This window comes from Dasypus novemcinctus, chromosome 3, assembly GCF_030445035.2.
Source record: "Dasypus novemcinctus isolate mDasNov1 chromosome 3, mDasNov1.1.hap2, whole genome shotgun sequence".
Classification (NCBI taxonomy): Eukaryota; Metazoa; Chordata; class Mammalia; order Cingulata; family Dasypodidae; genus Dasypus; species Dasypus novemcinctus.
This window is the reverse complement of record NC_080675.1, coordinates 28005314-28028344: the sequence shown is the minus strand read 5'-3', so window position 1 is coordinate 28028344 and position 23031 is coordinate 28005314. Positions and strand designations below refer to the sequence as shown.

General features: G+C 34.4%; 1 protein-coding gene across 9 annotated transcripts in view; it reads right to left on the bottom strand.

Annotated features, from left to right (window-relative positions):
- The window catches only part of CEP128 (centrosomal protein 128), a 478155-nt gene that overhangs the window by 59756 nt on the left and 395368 nt on the right, over positions 1 to 23031 (bottom strand). For 6 of the 9 annotated variants that reach the window (XM_058292841.2, XM_058292836.2, XM_058292855.2 and 3 more), the window contains 3 exons: positions 21022 to 21111; positions 14227 to 14283; positions 11242 to 11265 (listed from right to left, as the gene is read on the bottom strand). In XM_058292841.2, the coding sequence (XP_058148824.1) occupies positions 11242 to 11265; positions 14227 to 14283; positions 21022 to 21111 (171 nt within the window). The remainder of the gene's footprint in view (positions 1 to 11241; positions 11266 to 14226; positions 14284 to 21021; positions 21112 to 23031) is intronic. The other 3 variants (XM_058292852.2, XM_058292854.2, XM_058292847.2) reach the window with 2 other exon arrangements.

Below are 23031 nucleotides of genomic sequence, written 5' to 3'. Positions count from 1 at the left end.
ATATAAAGCAAGGGCTTTTTACCCAGAGAATGTGCTATGTTATTGATAGTTTTTAGAAAAGGACTATAAAACACATTATCAAGCTCAGCAGTTAGACAGGCAGTATGACTACTTATCAGCATCAAATATGAATCTGTCAGACTGACCTCCAAACACTGAGCAATTCAATAATACTAAATTCATCTGCTGGTGAAGCTGCATTCATTATGTAATTTCTCAACGATACCTTCCCTATGTCACCACGTCTATGAAAAATTTGACAGGACTGTAAGAAACAATTTTTGTAGACTGAAAGACATCTTATATTTTTAAGTTGGCCATCACCTTTTGCCACAAGGCTGCAGCTCTGCATAAACAGCCCATTTGTTTTAGCAGTAGTTTCTTCATTAGACCATAAATACAGTCATGTTTTAGAAACTTAACCCTTTAAAGATGACCCCATTATTTGAAAACATACATATTTAATACTGACTAACAGAGAATACAGGCTCTGTATTTTGGGACAAGGTGGCAGAGGGAGAATGTCTAGATTGTTTCAATCAAGATCCCTCATGAGAGATTCATGAGGATATTTCCGTTTGCCCTCGATGCGAATATACAGAAGGTAGACTAACATTAGAGCAGTGGGAAACTTGGCAGAACGGGCTAGGACAGGGTTTGTGCAAAACCTTTTTCCGGTTTCAGTTTGAATGGGTTCCCAGGAAGTGTCAAGTTTGAACAAATCCAAAATTTTACAATGTAGCTCAGCCAAAACTGCTGAGATTCACCTGATTCTGGGTCAAAACCGTACAGAGCACATTGCGTTTTATTTGGTGTAAAGCCAACTTGACTGAACCTTTCAGACAACTTCAATGAGAGGCTCATAGCCTTGGCAAAACCAAAAATGAACCTAGCTTGATCATCAGTTTTGAAACAGCAAGTGCTGGCTTTGTAAAGAGATAAAGAGAAGTTTCACTTAGCTTTAAGATTCTTACAAATACTTAGCAGAAGGATTGCAAATAATTAACAATTATTTGGCCAGATTTACTTACTCAAGTCAGTTATTTCCTGAGCTTAAAAGGAGCACTTTGGTAAGTACATTAACTCATTTGAGTCCATATACTCCAAGGTGCACTAGAGGATAATGTAGTGTTTGACAAAGAATAAGGACCTGCCTTCAACAGCTTATGTGCCTTTTGACTGGCTTGCATATGTAGTAGGAAGAAGCAAAATTAGTGCTAGATTCAAAGTGGGAGGGAAAGAAATTTCAAAATGAAAACCCCCACTGCAATTGTCAACTCTAGCACAGATGGGTAAAGTAAGTGTATACAACAATACTTGGTCTGTAAATTCCAAAGCTTACTGTTGTATTCTTGGTCACCAAGATCTTGTAGGTGAATCGGCGTGCACATTTCAAATTGTTTACTGTTAATGTTAGTTGAATGAACCCTTTAGAGATATGTTTAAGGCTATAACAATTTTTAAAAATTAAATTCTACGAGTTTCTGGTATTTTGTATTTCCTCAATATAGGCACAGTTTTCTTCATATAGCTATTTATCATATAAATTACATAAGCTCTGTAAGTTTACATTGAAAATAAGGGAGATTAGATTGTTTTAAATAATTTGATTTGAGAAGCTGATTAAATGGTGACAAATTTCAACATAATTACAACATTAATTACTAATTCCAAAAATTTGATTAGATACTCCCTGAGACATATTTTTAAAACTATGTATCTTCTCCCTCTCATCCCTCACCAACCCCCATTTATGTTTTTAAGTTGAAATTCTGGAATATTATAAATACTGAAATTTTCAAATAAAATTCTTATATTACTCATGTAACCTTATCCAGAGAGCTTTAAATACTTCAGTAATTTGTTAACACCATTCGTCCAGTTATAAACTAAATAAGATCTTCAAAAGAAAGAAATTTTATATTGTTCCTTTGAATTTATTTCCAATCTATTTTCCCCAAAGGATTTTATCCTAATATAAAATATATTTATGCTTGCAAGTGTTTTTATTGGGACCCAATCAGACTTCATACTTCTCTGTAACAAAAATATATGTATATATGTAGAAATTGATTTCTAAAATTTCCTGTGGCCATAATGCTCTGTGTTATAGATCACTTTTATGGAGTAAGTTATCACTACAACTAAGATTAGTTATACTATAAAATTTGAGAAAAAAATATTAAACACAAAATATAAAATAAAACAATCCTTCCAGAAGCACATCTTAATGAAATGGATATGGCTTCCATCCTCTATATTCAATTAGTTCATGTGTATGTAGTCAAATGCTAATTTTTGTTTGAATAAAGCAGGATTCTATTTCATTTCGATTTCTATTTTTTGTTTCTATCCATTTACTCTTGTTTACATAAAAAAGTATATGAGAATGAAAGTAGTTTTGTTATAATAATATCACTCAACTTCTGGAATGCCTTCCTAGTTTTATGGCACACATTACATAGTCATCTGTCATCAGAAATTAATTTTAATGATCTATCCATTCAGTTAGGTTTTCAACTTTGTTGAAAGAAAATAATTGGAAACCACCTGACTCACCAAAGTGTCACAATGTAGTTATTAAAGCCAGTCACGTTTGTGTTTTGGGGAGGTATATAAAAAAGGCTTTGTTTACCAAGACTTATGAAATGATTGTATTTCTTTCACTTGATACAATTTTTTAAAACTCAACATATGCAGAAAAGATTGAGAAAGATAAATATCTTGTTAATTCTAATTACCATTCCACCAGTTTTATATTTTTGATACATCTTCTTTCTCTTAGTACTAAATACGTTTTCATTGAACTCTTAGAACTGCAGATTGGCAAAATCAGTCCTCATTTTCAAACCAATCAGCCAAATCAGGTCTACTTTCTGACAGGAAAAAAAAAAACTCTAACTTCATTTTTCAATTCAATGAAATTGTTAATATGTGTCCCTGTGACAACGGCCTCACATTTGAATTATAATACTAAAACAGACATATAAATCATGTCTGGAGCTGAGTCAAAATTTGTCCCCTGCCTGAAATAAGACACTGCTGCCTTCAATTATTTTTTCACCAGTACTCTCTTTGTTTTATTCTTTGGAGCTATACCTTCTTTGATTATGGAGGGTGGGGTGAAGGAGTTGAGGTCATTAAATAAAATTGTCTTTACTACCCATCCTCCTTGTACCCAATCAACAATATATGTCTCATTCAGAGCATCCCAAGCTGGCCCAAATAACCCATACATCTAGTAAAACTCTGCCTTTAACAAAAATGTGTGAAAAAGAACGACAAGAAGCCTTACCTAGGTGACTAGATTAAAGGAGGCTCAGCAAGAACCAGTCTTAAATTAAATTATCTCTCCCTCTGGCACCCTCCAGTACCTGGGGGAATTTGCCATCATGGGATTCTAGATGGGTTAGTAGGCGTTTCTTTTGTAAAATGGGAGGAGGGCAGTTTTGAAAGGTAAGATCGCCTCTTTAAGCAGAATCATTTTAGGGGAAGGTACATGTAAGAAGCAAAGGCAAAAAAAATGGATTCTCTTATAACAATTTGCACCTGAACAACCCTTGGAAAATCAATGCATATTCCCAGGAGTATGTTACCCCAGTTTGAAGACTGTGCCAGCTATCATTACTTATGACTACTGGGGACAGATTTCATCACTTCATAGTAAAATAAAATAAAATTAAAAAAAAAATTCTGCTAACATGTCTTGATTCCCCCCTTTTTTTTTTTAATGAAATAGGTCATAGTTACAAAACAGTGCATAAAATATGTACATACAGTTTAAAGAAAATGTTAATTCCTTTTGGTTTTAATTAGCCTTTCCCTAATTACTAATGAAGCTGAATATCTTTTCACATAAGTTTCTTCTTCAGTTGAAATGCTTGCTTATTTCTTTCACCCATTTTGTTGGGTTGTCTCTTTTTTCCTTATTGCTTTATAGGCAATAAATTCTGGCTAAATCAGTGGTCTATATGTGTGAGAAAATATATTCTAATTGTGACTTTTCACATTATGGCATCTCTTTAGTGTGGTGTTATTTATCAGTCACTTCCTTTATGATTTATACTTTCAGTGCCTTTTGTTTTATTTTATTTATTTATTTTTAAACTTAAGAACTTTATTTTAATTTTTCAATTGGTTTTGTTGGATTTTATTTTTTTAGAAATCTTCTCAAATCCCAAGGTCAAGAAGATATTTTACTATATTATGTTCTAAAAGTTTTATGGTTTTGTCATTCATATTTAGGCTTTAGTCTATTTTTGAATCTGATGTGAGATGGGGATCCAATTTCATCTTTTTCATATTAATTTTTCAATACCATCTACTGAAAAGCCCATCCTTACTCCCCTGATCTGTGATGCTAGTTCTGTCAAACATCAAGTTTCCATGTATGAGTATTTCTGTTTTCTTCTGTTTGATTACATTGGCCTGTTTATATAATTCTGTGCCAAATTCACACTGTCATAATTTCCATATCTTTAATAAGTTTTGATATATGTTAGAACAACTTTCCCCAACTAGTTCTTATTCATAAGTGTTTTGGTTATTCTAGAGTCTTTTTCCTATAAATTTTGTTTCTTTTGTGCTGGTATAGTTTTTATTACATTTTCTCAGTGATTGTTGCTGGTGTTAAAAATGAAATTACTATTTAAAAAAATGAATAAAGACAAAAAATTAAATAAAATTTTAAAAAAATGAAACAACGAAGTTGACAATGGGAAAAAAAAAGAAATTGCATTGCATATACTGGTTTTTATCAAGGAAACTTGCTAAACTATATTTCTCAATTTATGAATTCCTTGCTTTTCCAATATGGTGATCACATTATTTACAAATAATGATAGCTTCACGGCACTGGTTATGACTGCCTGCACAGTGTCTAACAAATTGTGAAATGGGGTATCCTTTGTTGTTCCCAGTCTTAAAGAAGGGTTTTCAACATTTCAGCATTGAGGTGATGGCTGTCATAGATTTTTTTTCACTTGGCCTTTATCTATCAGATTAAGGACATTCTTTTTTTATTCTTAGATTGCTAAAAAGGCTCGTGATGATGATGGTGAGATAAATACTTGTTATTCATTTACTGAGATAATCTTAATTTCTTCCCTTTAATCTCACTATTGTGAATTACATTCATTGATTTTCTAATATTAAACCAACTCTGAATTCCAGGACTAAACTCCATTCATACATGACGAGTTATCTTTTTCATACATCCCTATATTTATTTTGTTCTTATTTTTTGCAAAGTATTTCTGCATCTAGATTCATAAATAAGAAGGGCCTCTAATTTGTAAAACTGAAATCATGTGTTCCTAGAACAACTGCTAGAATTTATCTTTAAAATATTTGGGCTTAGTGGTTTTTCTGGAAAAAAATTTTTTGAGTGCTTAATAAATTTTTTATTATTTTTAATTGAGTTATGGAACCATTTGTGCCATTTGTTATCAGATTTGGCAAATTATGTATATTATATATATTAGGAATTTAACTATTTCTCCTAATTTCCAAACATATTAATGCAAAATTGTTTGCAATACTCTCCTATATGGTTAATTTCTTCAATAGCTGTAGTTATATCATCTTTTTAAATTTATATTATTCATTTGTACCTCCTCTTTTTTTTTTCAGTCATGCTGGACATTTTTTTGTTTGTTTGTTTGTTTGTTTTTTTCAAACAATCAACTTTATTTTGCTGGTCCTGGTCATTATATATTTATTTTTTTATTTCATTGATTTATATTCTTTTCTCTATTTCATCTTTTCTTTTGCCTTCTTTAGGTTTATTGTGCCATCCTTTTTATTTCTTATGTGGAGTTATAAGCTCATTCATTTTTATCCTTCTTTTCTAATATAGGCACTTAAACATTAAATTTCCTCACAGTATTATTTTTGCTTTATCTCCCTAATTTTAATAAAAAATATTTTTAGTATTCAGCCTATGTATTTTATAATTTTCCATATAATTTCTTTTGGATTGTGAGTTTTTTATTTTTGAAAGTTCCCAAAGTCTATGGTTCTCTTTGTGATCCTTTGAGCTAGGTATGACCATGTAGCAGTTTGATATGGTTATGAATTCCAAAAATAGATATTGGATTATGTTTGTAATCTGGTCTGTACCTGGGCATGATTGAGTAATGATTAGGGCTTTGTTTGGGCCACATCACTAGGGTGTTGAGTCCCCACTCCTTCGTGGGTAGGGACTCACAGATAAAAGGCATGGCAAAGGACAGAGTTGTGGGTTCTTAATGATGGAGTTTTGATGTTGGAGTTTTATGCTGAAGTCTTAAGCTGGAGCCCTGGGGAAAGAGACAGAGCCATTTGTCTGATAGTCTACAGCTGACCTTGTGGAGTGAGGCAAAGCTTAGAGAACCTCATAGTGTACAAGCTGACCTTGTGGAGAAAACAGGAGCTGAGTCCAGAGGAACCCAGGAAGCATGAACCCTCACAAACATCGACAGCCATCTTGCTCCAACACGTGAAAATAGACTTTGGTGAGGGAAGTAACACATGCTTTATGGCCTGGTATCTGTAAGCTCCTACCCCAAATAAATACCCTTTATAAAAACCAACCAGTTTCTGGTATTTTGCATCAGCACCCCTTTGACTGACTAATACAGACCATGTGACTCATTTCTGGCCACTGAGATATGAGTAGATGTGATACCTGCCCTCATATTCTTTCTTATTTCTGATTACAATGCAAATATAACAGCCGGAGGTGGAACAGATATCTTGGATCATGAGGGAGAAGCAACAGATTGAGTATGGTGGAAAAAATGACAAAAGGAGCTTGTATTTTCTGACACTTGGTACCACCATACCTGCCCTGGACAGCTAAAGTTTGCACTGTTACACAAGAGAGAAATTAAATTCTATCTTATTTAATCCTATTATTTTTGGGTTTCTCTTTTATTGCAATCATTTCTAACTTTAACTAATACAAAGATATGAGAATCTAAATTATCAAAGCATTAATGGAAGTTAAAATATGGGTTTGAGAGGTATGAACTTATATATCCAAACTTAATCACCTGGCATTCCCTTTCACTTCCTAAAATGACTCTTACTGTATTGTCTATATTTCTTCTTCTTCCTTTACCTCCTACTTATTAAGTTTACCAGTTCCCTTTTCTAAACAAGGAACATCCACCCCAACCCTTCCTTTTCTGGCACCAAATTGCCCCAACCTTTGATTTTCCAAGGAATCTCCTGAGATTGGGTTATTTCCAAAGTACACATTCCTTACCCCTATTTGCAATTTCACTACTCCAATCTATCTTGCTCACTGCTACTATGTTTGTATGTGTACCATGTTGGAACCCCAATTAAAAACCATCAATATTGCCCCATTGGCTAAACAGTTGTGTTACCAACTCCCACCTCCCAACCTTGCATTGCTCAAGACCAAAAATGCAAAGTGATCATAGCACTCTTTATAAGAGAAGCCACAGAATCCTTCTTAACAGAATGTTTCAGTGGCCAGTAATAATCAGCAGGAACTGGCACACAGGAAGAAACCCATTTGTATCCCTGATCTAAAAGAAAAGTTTAAACTCCTTGGTTTGTATTTCATTTTGCAGACTGTATCCTATTACTCTCCCAAACTGTTACACATATAATCTCTTTTGAAACTATAGGGGAAAAATGTGAAAGACTTAAAATGGAACAAAAATTTACTGTGCTTTTAACGGAAAACTAGATTTTGCCTAGAATATCCTTCTAGGTTATCAGGATCTATGGGTTCTCTGTATCTGTCATTGACTTTTAGTCATAACTCAGTGAGTTGTAAATAAACTGCAGCAGTACAAATGATTTTTGCCCACAGACATGTGAACAAATTTTGCCTGGTGGCGGTTCAATTGATTTCTTTCTTTCACAGTGGAAGAAGTCAGTTATGCATCTATTTTAAATTCATTTTAGGACTCTCTACTACCTATGTGTGGGTCTTTGAATGATTCTTTAAGACAGATGTAACATCTTACTGGTTCTTTCATTAATTAATGAATTAAATAAAATCATTGGCAGGAGTTCATTTTATACTTGTATGAGAGTCATGATTTGCTTTAAAAAGAGATCATTTTAACAAACACTGTTCATTACTGCCTTCAAACTTTGATCACATCCCCTATATGGCTTCTCTGACTCTTTCTGATACATCTGATGGTCACATTTCAGAAATTAATCTCATCTCTTCCATGAAGTCCCCAAATTACAAAATCCAAGACTTTTCCATGTCAGTGATGTCTTAAATATTTTTACAATGATCTTTTCTTCATAATATTCCTAAAATGCATTATCTGTGCTATACATGTGCTGTATACATAAATTTATTTATAGATAAGTAATGTCTTTCTTGAATTAGAGTGCAAATTTCATGAGGACACATAGCACAAATTATTTTCCTTTTCTCCTCCTCAGTGTTGACACCAGTGCCTTATTCAGTGACCGACAGATATCCATAGGCTGAGTCTCACTGATAGCCCTTGAACTGGGACTCTCAATCAAGATTCTTTATCGGGTAATCACTTTTTTAGGGAGTCAACATGCTATATTTTAACTGCTGATGGTTCCTTTCCAGAAATCACACTAAACTTTAGTGAAGAAAGTTACAGCTTCTGTGAAATACCTTAAAAAGTAAGTATTGACCAAAGAATAATGAATAAATTAATGTACTCCCGGGGAAACTTCCTCCTCAAACATTTTTTATGGTTTCTGGGGATATTTTCAAAATTTCTGACTGAAGGAGTCTACGTGATAGTGAAGGAGAGGAAAAGTTGAGGAAGAGAAGGAAAACTAGACATAATTGTGAGCTAAACATATTGATAAATGGTGACAAACTAAATCAAGGTTCTCACTGTAATGAGAAGATCCTCTTATTTTCAGATAATAAAATACTGAACTTTTCAAATCAGTCTACTATATATACTCCTAACAGGATGATGACATTTCAAACTTTTCCAGATTTGTATCACCATAATATATATTCTACACATAACTCCTCAGTATCCTTAATACCAACCCAATCAAATGTGAACCACAACACTTTTCTATGGTTTAAGTGCTGAGTTGTGAGAGTATAATTAATGGTCTTGAGATTGCTTTCAGCATATTTGATTTAATGAACTATAAAATACTTCATCAGTTGCCTAGTCTACTAAGTGTATTAAATCTGCTCCTTATAATGCCACACAAAGCCAAAAGACTTCATGATTCATGAACAATAACATTATTTCTGAACATTTTAATTTTTTGGTTTTACTTATGATAATTATTTCAAATTAAAACCATCTTGTGAAAACTGACACTGAAAAGAACCTAGTCCATTTAATCAATTATATTTTTCTCATGCTGACTTTTTAGTTTTACCTTTGTTCCTATGGGAATCCTTAGAATTCGGCATTTAAAATAATTCCATTTCATAGTACTTTGTTGTAAAGAGATTAGATAAATAGAATGGATTAACAAATATAAACAAAAGTTGTAAACTTTTGTTGTTGATAGACTTTTCAGTTTCACATAGCATATTGTTATAATTCAGATTAAATAAGACACAAAAACAAGCAATTACCTAATGGTAATGATAACCTAACATTTTTTTTGGCCTACATATTTTCACGATCTTACTTAATTCTCACAACAACCTGATAAAATGAATTTAATTACAACCATTTTTACAAATGAAGGAATCAAGAAGCACAAGATTTACAAAATGTTGTATAAGTGGCATTTTGTATGCTGAACCCAGATCCTGGAACTCAAAAATGCATTTTTTTCAGGTTTTTAAAAAGAGTATTTCATTCATGAGGCAAATCTTGTTGGCACCACAGTTCCTAAGGGTAAGTAAAATATATATAAGAGAACACTAAACATTTTATTCACCTGGAACGTCATCATACAGAAACAGAGAAGGTCACTGTACCCAAATGGCCCAGTTAAATCTAAGGAATAGGTTACTTACCTGTTAGGGTCTCGACACTGTCAATCAAAGCCAATTACTTACATAGGCCTAAATGTACTATACTGAGGTACATTTACCTTCCTCATACTTATAAATAAATATTTTATTTTTTATTGCCCTTATTGTTTAAAGGTTTCTTATTTTTTATCATTAAAACAATAAAAAAGAAAATAAAAATATTACTATCCTAAAAGAACCACTCTTAGTATTATGTATATTTTCTTAGTTTTTTTCCTATTAAAAATATATATTCAATATTTGTATTATACTTTATATGTGATTTTATATATACATTTTTTTCCCACTTAACAGCATGGGAATATTTATTTTTTGAATGAATGCTTTGGCTGAATAATATTTTCTATCATATGGAGCTACCATAACGTATTTTAACACTCTTTCACTTTACATGGTTTTTATTGTTAAAAATATTTACTTACAACGGTAATATAACCATGTTATGTAAAACTTGAAAAACAGAGAAAAGAATGACATCACAATCCAGAATGCTTGCCTAACAAATGACTATTATTAGTTTCCTCATTCTATTCTATTCTTTGTTCATATGTTGTATATAATTATGTTATCATTAAAGAACATCAAATTTTTACCTTGAATTTGTTTCCATTTAACATCATATCATAGGCATTTTCTGCAACCATCTTCATAAGATGGGTAGAAATTCCATAATTTAACCAACCGTTACTTTACTATTGAACAATAAGTTGTCCCCCCTTTTTTTCTATTTCAATAAATATTGCAGGTATCTAGTTTTTATACCGAGGCATTAGGAAAATGTTTCCTGAGACTAGATTCCTGCAAGATTATTGAAAAAAAAATTGCTAGCCAGATTTCACCAGAAATGAGTAAAAACAATCTAAAAAAAAAGAATATTGAAAACTTGGACATCTAAGTATAAATGGAAAACATCTCGGTTTCTTATCAACCAGTCCTTTTATTGATTATAAAATACAGAAAAAATATATACAAGGTATTGATTATATTTAAGTAACTAGGTTTTCCAAAAATTAGTACATCTGATCAGTCCTGAGACTGCAGTGATAATTTAAATATGTTCACATTTATTTTTTCTTACTTTTCCAGTTTAAAAAAACTGTATTCACATACCTTCTTGGTATAGTTTATCTCACTTTTCTCTCTGAATCTTAGATGCTGTTTTAGAAGTGCTTTCTGGAACTAATTCCTTTGGGGAATGCACTGAAATCATCAGGAAGCAGGAGTAATTCTGATACAAGGAGAAAGAAAATGCTCCAACTTACCGTTTCTAAGGAAGTTACACGGTCCTGCAAATAAAGCATAATATATAATTATAAAACCAAGACTATTAAAAAACATTTTAAGTTTACTTAATTTTCAAGTTATCCATTTATCCTTTTAGTAATAATTTATAAAAACATGAAAAATGAAACTCCTACTCAGATTGATCTCTACAGTAAAAAATAATCATGAAAAAAATCACTTTCCCTTTTCCCATCTCAGCGAGGGCTACGACTACAAAGTTTAATTTTGAGGTTTAATAGTAAAGATGATAAATTCAGGTATGGTGATGGAAAGGAAGAGATCTTACCATTTTTGCATTGGTAAAATTATTTATCTATATAAGAATATATAAATATTAGATAGATTTGAATATATAAACCACAATAAGACAATAGTAGTAATATAGGAAAAGGAATTTCCAAGCTCTAAGTGGGAGGGAAAAAGCCCTTAACTTTAGACCAGGGGTTCTTAACCAAAGATTTCAGGGGCTCCATGAGCTTGAATTGAAAAAAAATAAACTTATTATCTTCATTTTCTCTGACCTCCAATGTTAGGTGTTATAAAACTATCTGCTGCTACATTCTGAGAAGGGGTCCGTGGTTTTCACCTAACTGCCAAAGGGATCCTTGGAACAAAAAAGGTTAACAACCTCTGCTTTAGAACCTCAAAAGCTAACCCTTGGAATTTAGCACATATACCAGCTACCTCACAACTACCTCACAATGCAAAGTATGACCTCACAGGAAGGTAAAGACATAAGAATGACTTAGGAAAACTTAGGAAGTAAACTGCTACTGAAAATAAGTCAGGGAAGTGGCTGTGGTTCAATCAATTGGGGTCCCATCTACCATATGGGAGGCCCTGGGTTCGTGTCCCAGGGCCTCCTTGTGAAGGCAGCCTGGTATGTGCGCTGTGGAGAACTGACGGCCTGTGTACTGAGGAGAGCTGGCGCAGCCCGTGACACAACAAAGGGAGACAAGCAGAGACAGAAAAAACATGCAGCAAATGGACACAGAGAAGAGACAGCAAAGAATGGAACAAGCCGCAAAGGCGGGGGGTGGGTGGGGTGGGGGTGGGAGTAACTAACTAACTAACTAAATCTTTAAAGAAAAAAAAGAAAACAAGTCAGGGAAAATAACGGAGATGTTACATGCAGAAATGATTAAGAAAATGTGTTCTTAATAGTTATATTCTCAACTCTTTCCAGGGCTGACAGCTATAAACAGGAAGCCTCTACCAAAGATAAGAGGCTAAATTTGAGAAAGGAAGGCTCAAAGATTTAACAAAATGGAAAGCCAGTCTTTTATTTCAGAAGGCCAAGGCCATTTTTCTTTCTTTCCTACTAGGCAGTTGGAGTAATTCTACGAAAGAAATTAAACAAATTAGTTAATCATCTACCCTAATAGGGAAAGGGGGAAAAGTGATGCAGAGAGCTACTCAGCTAACATTTCTTGTGGCCCTGACTATGGACACTTACAAGCAGAATGAACTTGGTCACCTGCATTCTCTCAGCCTCACCTAAAACACCTGCTGCTCAATTCTGGGGGCTTCTGCAATCTGATCCAATCCTCAGAATGGGAAAATGAGTTGAACATTTCTACCCTTTAAACATTTGGCTATGTAGGCACAAGTTAAAATGAACACATTATGCAAAATCAGCTCAAAGCAGACTGTTTTCAGCAATATAATCTGTTTATAATCTGTTGGTATATTTGAGAGGACCTTGGCCCCATAATTTTCATAAAATAACTATTTTGTTGATGATTTGTGTATTATGACATTTGAGCACTTCATAATAAATGTATATTTATTATGCCTCTAGAGGGCTTTGTGCTGTTGTTACCAGGCATCTTATTCATAGTGCATCTGGGACAAAATCATTCAGTAAGGCTTTATCATCATTTGCAGACTGAACGGAATCACTGATTAGATGCCTTGTACAGACAGACGCAGCTTTTGGGCAGTACCACATTATAGGAAACTTTCTGGAAGAAAAAATATTTACAGGTCATATTTGGACCTTAATTTTCTCCATACCATGATTTTGTGGGTTTGTATTATTTAAGATTTGCATATTTTAAAGGCACACCTAAAGCTGGTTTGAAATAGGTGATTTTATATATCAAAACAGTAGAACTGCATTAAAGTTTGTGTCTTAATCCATATCCCAATGTTTGGGCAAAATAAACTAATTTAACTATATTTATATAATTGTGCTTTCAGTTAATTTAAATATTTGTTATAAGATTGTAAAAAAAATATGTACCTAGTCTATATGACTGTGGACCCAAATGACCAAATAACTTAATTTTGTTAAAATATACATATTAATAAATAACATATTTGGGTGTAATTTATTAATGTTGTTTGTTTATAACCTACTTCAGTCCAAAATGGTACTGAGGCAGTATTCAATGAAAAAATGCATGTAATATGAGTTTTTTAATTGTGTAAATTAGGGAAATAGTAAATTTAGTTCATTAACCTGAATTTCAACAATTCAGTTTGTCAGTCCACAACAACTAATAGTTACTATCTCTTGTTGCTAATTAATGAGTTTTGTCTAAATTGTATAGGTGTTTTTCTAGTCTTAATTTCTGGCTACAAATATAAAGAAACTATTCCTAGTCCATGTGAACTTATTACCTACTTTTAAAATTTAAGAATTGTGTTTTGAAACATTTACATGATTGTAGCTGATTTCTTTCTTGAAGGCGATTATTATCCTACATATGAAAGAAGCAGGCAATTGTAAATCCCTATTCTAAAACAAAAATATTTTACTTCCTGTCCTGTTCTTATGATCAAAATAGAGGTAACTTAAGCTAATATTGTGGCATGGACAACCCATGAAAAAAAAGTCACCAAAATGAACATATTAATATAACTACACCAAAACAAACTAATATTCTCCTTCATCTCTCCACTGCCCCTAGGGCTACAGTTTAGTATTTTCTTATCTCCAGGTTTTCCTTTCAACATACTTTATCTTCAAGATCAGCCTGCAAGTTCAACACCCCACAGGATCCCAAACCTGGCTCCTAAAAAAGAAAAGTAATTGTAGGAAACTGAAAAAAGGAGTAGGAGGTAGAAGAGCCGAGAGAGAAGAAAGTCTCTAGAAGTAAGGCAGTCATTCTCACAATAATCATGGTAGTTCAGGGGTTCTTAATAAAGCAATGTTTCTTATTTTTGTAGGAATAGACTTTGAGAGGGTTATGAAAACTTACTCTTCTCTTGAAGAAAATATACATTATACAGAAAACACACGTTTAAGTTTGCATATGCTTTTGGAGAAATTGCAGACTCTCTAAAACCCACCTACCCAAAGACCTCCAAGCCCTTTGCTCCAAATAAAAACACCTGAACTAAGATGTAAAGATTATATAACCAACTTTTTTATTAAACCAAATCTATTTATTCTTTTATGAAATACTGAAAAATAACATTAATAACAAGGAAAGAAACAATTTTGACTATAAGAACACAAGGCAGAGGCAAAAATATGAAACTCTAAGTGGAAGGGAGAGTTAAACAAAAATCAAAGAAACGTCATTCAAATAGTTTGAAGGAAGTGAGTCCTTGGAGGGGAAAAACATCTGTTGTTTTTTGTGGTCTCATAGTCTCTTTGCCACTATTCTTTTGTTCTACCTCAGGAGGGGAAAGTTAAAGAAACCCGAAAATGGCAACAAATTATTTTAATATTTACTCTTAATGATAGTACATGGAGTCTATCTTAGTTTGCCAAAGGCTGCTGAGGCAAAATACCAGAAATGGGGTGCATTTATAAAGGGAAAATTATTAGGGGTAGAAGCTTACAGTTCTCAGGCCGTGAAATGTCCATATCAAAGCACTCTTGGCAACACTTTCTCATCAATGTCATCTACTCGCGATCCTGGTGTCCTGCCACATGGCGAAGGAAGATGGTGGGCAATCTATGCCAGGGTCTCTGCCTACCCCTCAAGGCTCACCATCTGCTGGAGTTCAGTTGTGGACGATCAGACATATAGCAGGGCTTGCCTCTTCCGCCTTGAGCTTCTCCATGGGCCCAGCCCCTTGGGGTTCTCTTTCTGTGCCTCTGTGCTCTGCTGATTCCAGAGTCCAGGACCTCTATCAGCCTCTTTCTTGGCTGATATACAGCTTCTCTGTATTCTTGCAGTCCTCTCTTGCTGACAGGATCAAAATGGCAGCTTCCTTTTTCTGTGTCTCTCCTTCTGTGTCTCCATTTATATAAAGCTCTAGTAAGAGGGCAGAATCCCAACTTAAGCCCTGAATCACTGATGTAGTCCAATCAAAAGTGGCTCACATCCACAGGAATGAATGAATTCAAGAACATAATTTTTTTTTTTCTCTTTGGGATTCATAAAATGACTACAGTCACAGAGTCATTGAATAGTCAGAAGAGTGTTAATGGCTGTTTTTATCAATAAGTGAATAGTATATTTTCCAAATGTAAATAATGCTGCTAGACATCATTTTAATTTATTCTTCGCTTGACAGTTCAAGTAGGGAGAGTCATATTTTGTGGAAATATCATAATATACGTACTATTAAAGAGATGTATTTTAACTTTTTATGAGGTTAGTAACTTGTCTTCAGCTGTATATATTTATTCGCTACTTCATCACAATGGGGTCTATATTAGAATCTATGAATGAACCAAGGCAAATTCATTAGTACCACTTGAGATGGGTAAATAATTGTGGGCTAAGTTAGGAAATGAGCACTAAATGAATTGTTGATATCTGAATCCTTGGTCATTAAGAGTTTATTTGATTCAGTTCAGTCAATTAGCCACATAGATCCATCCATCTTAAGAGATGAACTAGAAGGCTTTATAGGTCTAAATAATCATGGTTCTTCAGCCTCTGTAAAGTACAAATGAACAGTCTAGTGACTTTATTTCATCACAATAATGCAGCATTTTCAAGAATGTTTTAAGTATATCCGTTAGCATATGAAAAGTATAATCCTGGCATAAATATATAAGAAGAGTCTATCCTGTCCAAGTCTAGGAAGCTGTCAGGATGGTAAAGAGCAATTCTGGAAACTTGTTTGGGACTGAAGGACATATAATTTTCAAAAGAAAACACAGCAGTTTTCTATAAATACAAAGTTTCTCTTCTAGAGGAAATCCACTCTGCCTTACCCTAAGAGATCTTGCATGCCTTTCTTCCTGTCAGTGTTAACTCTGTTTAATCAACATTCACACTTTACTTGCTACTTCCTAGAAGAAATGTGAATATGTTCTCTAGGCAGTTTCCACATGGAAGTCCATTATGTTTAACAGATTGCCAATCGTTTTTTGATAATTGAATGAGCTAAAATCATTTCAAATGTATTCTTTTCCGAGCTTCAAAATAATAAAAAGAAGAAAGGAAAGGAAAAATGACTAACCATCACCACAAAGATCAGTTATTTCATATCATGATTTAAAATAAATTAAAACAAATGAAGAGATAAAAAAAACCCTCAAACTTCAAAGTGCAATACTAAAAAAAAAGACACTTTAAAATATAGCATAAATTGGCTTTGAATATACTAGTGTTGATCTATACATAACATTAATGATCTATACATAAAATTTCATGGTATCTATTAAAAGTCAGACAAAGTTTCTCTGTACTTAAGAAAAACTTCAGGACGGATGGCATAAGAAAAGCTTGCAGTGGCTTCCAATCATTCTGTGTTCAATTTAACTATCTTTAGGTACTTGTATTCACTCTTTTTTTCAAGACGTATTTTTAATTTGACAGTAGTTTTAGATAACAGAAATGTTACATCAAAAATACAGGGGATTTCCATTACCCCACCCACTTCCCCTCCCACACTTTTCCCAATTAACAATATCTTTCATTAGTGTGGTATATTCATTACAACTGATGAACACATATTGAAGCACTGCTACTAACCATGAACTAGAGTTAACATTATACTTTACACTGCACCGCACAGTTTTACAGGTTTAATAGTTTTATAGGCATAATGGTCTGTATTTGTCATTGCAATGTCATGCAGTACAATTCCAACGTCTCCAAAATGTCATACCTATTCTTCCCTCAGAACATCTGGTGGCCACTGTCTTTATATCAGTGACACACGCTCTTCCATTGCTAGAAAAATAAGTCTACTTTAGCCCACATTTGCATTCCCCCTTTATGTTTGTTCATTCCTCATCTTGAAGATTTTGGGATGGTGATGTCTAGTCTGTTTCTGATTGAGAGGCGGATTAGACCCCATGGGGCAGATGGATGGAACTGTCTTGCTTGCAGGTGTAGATATTTTCTGTTTTTAGGGAAAGGTATTGTCCATCATCATCCTTTTGTTAGTTGTCCTGGGCAAGTCCAATGAACTGGAGAATAGGTATTGCAACTCTGCTGAGATTAAGGGCTCAACCAGCATATGAACAAACTGAAGATTTAATTCTCTGGGACATATATTTAATGAGTATAGTGCTAAATATAGGTTCAAATAAAAGGGGCAGAAGAACCATGTGTAAGGAAATTGAGTCTAATTCTGTTACAATGAGGAGCATATATTCCATAGAAGGTCAACTGACAGGGTAGTGAATTCCTGAGATTGCCTATAGTATCTAAATGTCTCTAGAGCCTCAGGAGCCCTGCTCTTTGAGGTACTATTTACTGTGGCACTCAATGAGATCCTACTGAGACTTGCATAAATATAACCTCTGGATTGACCTCCTGACTCACTTTGAAATCTCTTAGCCCTAAAAACTCATTTGTATTTACCATTTCCTCATTTTGGTCAAGGTCTTTTTCCAGATGCATTGCTAGTTGGCACTTGGTAATAATCCCTCGCTGTCAGGGAGGCTAATCCCCAGGAGTCATGTCCCACACCAAGGAGGTAGGTAGTACATTTACATGCTGAGTTTGGCTTAGAGAGAGGCCACATTTGAGCAACAAGGAGGGTTTTGGGAGGCAACTCTAAGGCAATATATAATACCAGCCTAAGTTTCAACTTCACAAGAAAAGGTTCATATGTACAATCATCAGTATCAATGGCCTGGTGTAATGGTCCGCCTTGTTTGCTAGGTAGTGCTCATGAATCTGGGGGATTCTTGTCACCCTATTGGAGAATGTAGCAGGGCTCTCGGTTATTGTGTGGGATTTAGTGATCTTTAGGTACTTGTATTCACTCTTTTTTTTTTAAGATTTATTTATTTCACTCCACAACCCTCCTTGGTGTTTTGCACTCACTGGCTGCTTTCTGTGTCCAGTTGCTGTGTTCTTCTGTGTCTGCCTGTCTTCACTTTAGGCAGCATTGGGAAGTGATCCTGGGACCTTCCAGAGTGGGAGTTAGACACTGAATCTCTTGTGCCACCTCAGATCTCTGGTCTGCTTTGTCTCTTATTGTCTCTCCTCTGTGTCTTTTTTTGTTGTGTCATCTTGTTGCACCAGCTCTCTGCATGGGCCAGCACTCCTGTGCAGGACAGCACACCACGTGGGCCAGCACTCGGCGCAGGCCAGCTTATCTTCTCCAGGAGGCCCCAGGAATCAAACCCTGGACCTCCTATATGATAGATGGGAGCCCAATTGCTTAAGCTACATCCACTTCCCTATATTTATTGTTTGTTAACTCATTTCACTGGCTCCTTACAGGCCTTTTTCAAATCACCTACCTCCGGATCCCAAAAACAAAACAAATAGTGAAAAGAAAACCAGGGCAAGATATCAAGGTCATATCTAAAAAAGTTATTGATAAAAACAAACAAAACAAAACCATTTTCACGTATCAAATAAAGTCAGTTTAGAGGGAAGTATCATGTCCTAGCCTAAAGAATAAAGGTAATAATCTATTACCAGCTTTTCACTCCAGACGTGACAAATCCCTGATTGAACCTAAGCAGAAACTATCACAGCATTTAAGAACAGAGTCAGAGCAAGTGCTCTACTTTTTCATCTGTTCTCTCATTTACTGTCATTGCCATGATAGGGCCCCAAGTGCAGCCCACCACTGTTCTTCTGTAGCTTTTTTCTGCTATATGCTCAGGTTGGTGTTTGGGTTTGCAGTTTTGTTTGTTTGTTAGGAGCCCATGACTGACTATTACACTTCAGTTTGGTACTACTTAGGAAGGAAGGTATGAGGTTGCACTTACACTGAAGTGGGTTGTCAGTGGGTTTGTGGGGTAGGGAATGCAAGTGGAGTAGAGGAGGAAGATGAGAGAAAGATATGGAAATGAAATTCTGTTGGTTTATTTCAACAGATTTCAGACTGGAAAATGTAGCCTGACAGACCAATTGTTGCTTAAAGTTCCCATAAATACTTCCAGATAGCTGTATGAAATTAATACCAAAAATCTCAAATTTACCCTTCTTCTTTCATAACACAAAGCAAAGCAATAAAATTTCATGTTTTCCTCTTCTAAATGAAGAAGAAATACTTAAAGACTCTTCCTTTAAAGTGCAAATGTCATGCAGTGCATAGGTATGGGTTTATAGGATACAATTGCAAACAAAAGGAAGGACAAAAGACACAGAATTATCTTGCTCTTGGTGAAGCTGCTGGTAACAGATAACAAAGGTATTTGTTCAGGGAATGGCATCTGGGCTGGGGAACAACTAAAGATTATTTGCAGATTCAATAAAGGCTATGATGGTGGTTAGGAGCAATGCAAATGAAAACCAAGGTAATTTCAAAGATTAACAGGCCATCAAAAAGGGATGCCTAGAGAGCAGCAGGAACAGGAGTAGAGTAGGCGGGGAAACCTACAACCCAGAAGCCAACTAACACATTTTTTTTTTTCTGAGAATTTATATGTTAAAAAAGAAGTACACTTCTCCAGTTGTGAGGTTAGTCATATATCAACAGAATATGCTTGGAACTCCTATGCAAAGCATGATGCAGTGGTGATTATGGCATAATTTATGAACATCTTTGTGTCATGCAGAACTTGCAGAAAACAATAGGGTATGCTTTCATTTTCAGGTATACAAAGGAGTGTGTATCTGACTGCCACCAAACAGCCAATCTAATGAGACTCCCTGAGGTTGACATCTCCTTTGTTTCCCTCAAGACAGCATACCAACTGGACTTCTAGATGAAGAATGTTCACAAGGAAACCCATAGAACCCATCAAATCCATCTTTCCAAGTCCCTTCCTCCTGAATATTTGAATTACAGCACTTAATTGTTTATATTCATGCATGCCACATAGGTGAGTCATTAAGGACACAAGCAAACAGGCCATATTGGAATTACCTTTGAGCAATTACAGTAATCCACATCCTAATTTACATCAGAGTCATTTACTCAATACTTTATTTAGGAATTAAAGCACAAGGACCATTATATTAGAAACTTTCTTTCTCACCTCTCATTCCCACATTCCTTCTATATGCTTCTGTGCATAGTTACCTCTCACTATTCTACACTGATAAGGATAATCAAAACATTAGCAGATAGTGTTAAAATAATATATTTGGAAGACATGAGTTAGGTTTCTACCTTCCTAATTCAACTGGTTTTATATTAAAACTATTATCAACCACTTTTTCTTAAAACACAAGTGCACGTAAGAAGGGAAAGGCGGTTCAAGGATTTCAAACTAATTTCAGATAATCTGTACTCCAATAATTAATGGTACACTACTTTTACTATCTAAGAAAATTGGGGGAATAAAACCCCAACAATTTAGTTTTCAGTTGCATTCCTGGGAAGCATACCTGAAAGTTGACTTGTCATCTATGACCTAAATAAAGCAGATATATTTTGACTAATCAATTCCAAATATCCTAAATATTCCTACCTATGAAATACTTAACTGCTTTTTCTTCAAATTGAGCTTCACTCTGAATTTTCACTGCAGTCTGACTAGCATCTTCCCAAGGTGGAATTCTAAATAGTAGCTTTGGCTGTTTAAGAGAGATTTGAGTAAAAGAAAAAAGTTGGAAAGCGCTGTTATCTTAAAGAAACTGGAAAGCACTATAAATAGTAAGAGCAATACAAAATAACACCAATAGGATTATAATAACTTTAAACATATTTTAAAATTTGTGTATCACATGCTTTAATAAAAGTTCTCCACAAACAATTCCTTATCCAAACTAAAGTCATAAATTTGAGAGAAACTATTATTTGAAATTTAAAAATTTTACTATTCAGGATTATAAATAAGGACTAGAGATTTAATTCAAAGTCTCCTCAATTATCTTGCTTTCAGATCATTCATGGAAGTAACTGACCCTAAATTCCAAAGTCTATTAAAGGAAGGAATAAATGAGGTGAAGCTGGTTAACAGACTAACAAACATTCCTCAGTAGTTTTAGCTGGTAATGGTACTCACAATCTTACCTGTGTGTAACTGAGAACAGATGCAGTGTGAATTCAGGAATCCAGGAAGGCCTGACTACTCAAAATTATACTTAAGTACTCTGAATTCTACCAACAGAGACTTATTCTTTGTGGGAGAAAGCAAGTAATTTATTCTTTGACTCACCCAGTTCATCATTTAAAATTCACCCATTCCTGAGATCGATAACCATTAAACCAGTTTATTCTATGGTAGAGGGTCAGCAAAGTAGAGTAGCAGGCCAAATCCAGCCTGCTTCCTGTTTTTATATGGCCTACTAGCTAAGGATGGTTTTTATATTTTTTATATTGGTTGAAAATGTCAAAGTAAGAATAATAATTCATGACACGAAAATCATATGAAATTCAAATTTTAGCACCCATTAAAAAAGCTTAATTGGAACACAGTCCTGCTATTGGTTTATATATTGTGCATGGCTGCTTTTGTGCTATAACAGCAGAGTTGAGTAGTTGCAAGAGAGCACATGGACTACAAAGCCAAAGATATTTACAATCTGGCCATTTACAGGAAGATTGGCAACTGCTATAGATTTCTGGAAGGAGGAAAAAGGGAAACACACACTGCCCAGTGACACACAAATAGAACAAAAACTATAGTTTTTACCAAACTTTAAAACTTTAAACAGAATTTAAAAGTTGTATATACATAAACACATATATGCAGAATATAAATTATTCCTCAGGCTATACAAGAGTCTTACTTTCCTCCTTTATTCTTTTTATCCATCATTCCTTCTTTTCTTTGGATGTCTTTCCTTTCCGTTCTTGCTCTTTCCATTCCTTTCTCCCTCCCATTAACTTAATCATTTAATTAATTCATCCATTCATTTGTTCACATTTATTGAGCCAGACACTTTGTTGGACATTGGGCACTCAATTGTCAACAGAGAAGATTAGGTCTCTCTGCTTTTGTGGAGCTCACATTCCAAAGGAGAACCCAAAGACATAAAGAAAACACCCAGGGATGGTGATTAGGAGTGATGGTGGAGGTTTACTTTAGAGAGGGTGGTCAAGTTAAGCCCTGCCGGGACGTAACGTGAGCTGAAACCAGAAGGATGAAAATGAAGCAGCCATTGAAAGACCTAAGGGAAAAGTATTACTGAGAGAAGGATTAACAAAGGCCCTAGAATTGGAAAGTGTTTGCTTAATGTCAGTAACAAAGGGATGCTGGTATGACTGCTAATGAAAATATCCTTTAATTTACCAGTATCATAATAATTAACACTATTTGATGAAAGCTTATTAAGTGCCGGAAACTGTTTTGGATACTTTCCACATATGTTCTAATTTAATGCACACAAAAATCCCTAATAGGTGGATATTATTAATTTCATTCATTTAATATCAGTGAAACGGATTCAAAGATATTAAATGTGTTGAAGTTCACATCTTGATTAAATGGGTGGGACTTGAACTGGAATCCAAATTGGCCTGACTCAAAGGAGGCTGCACTGACTCTCAAA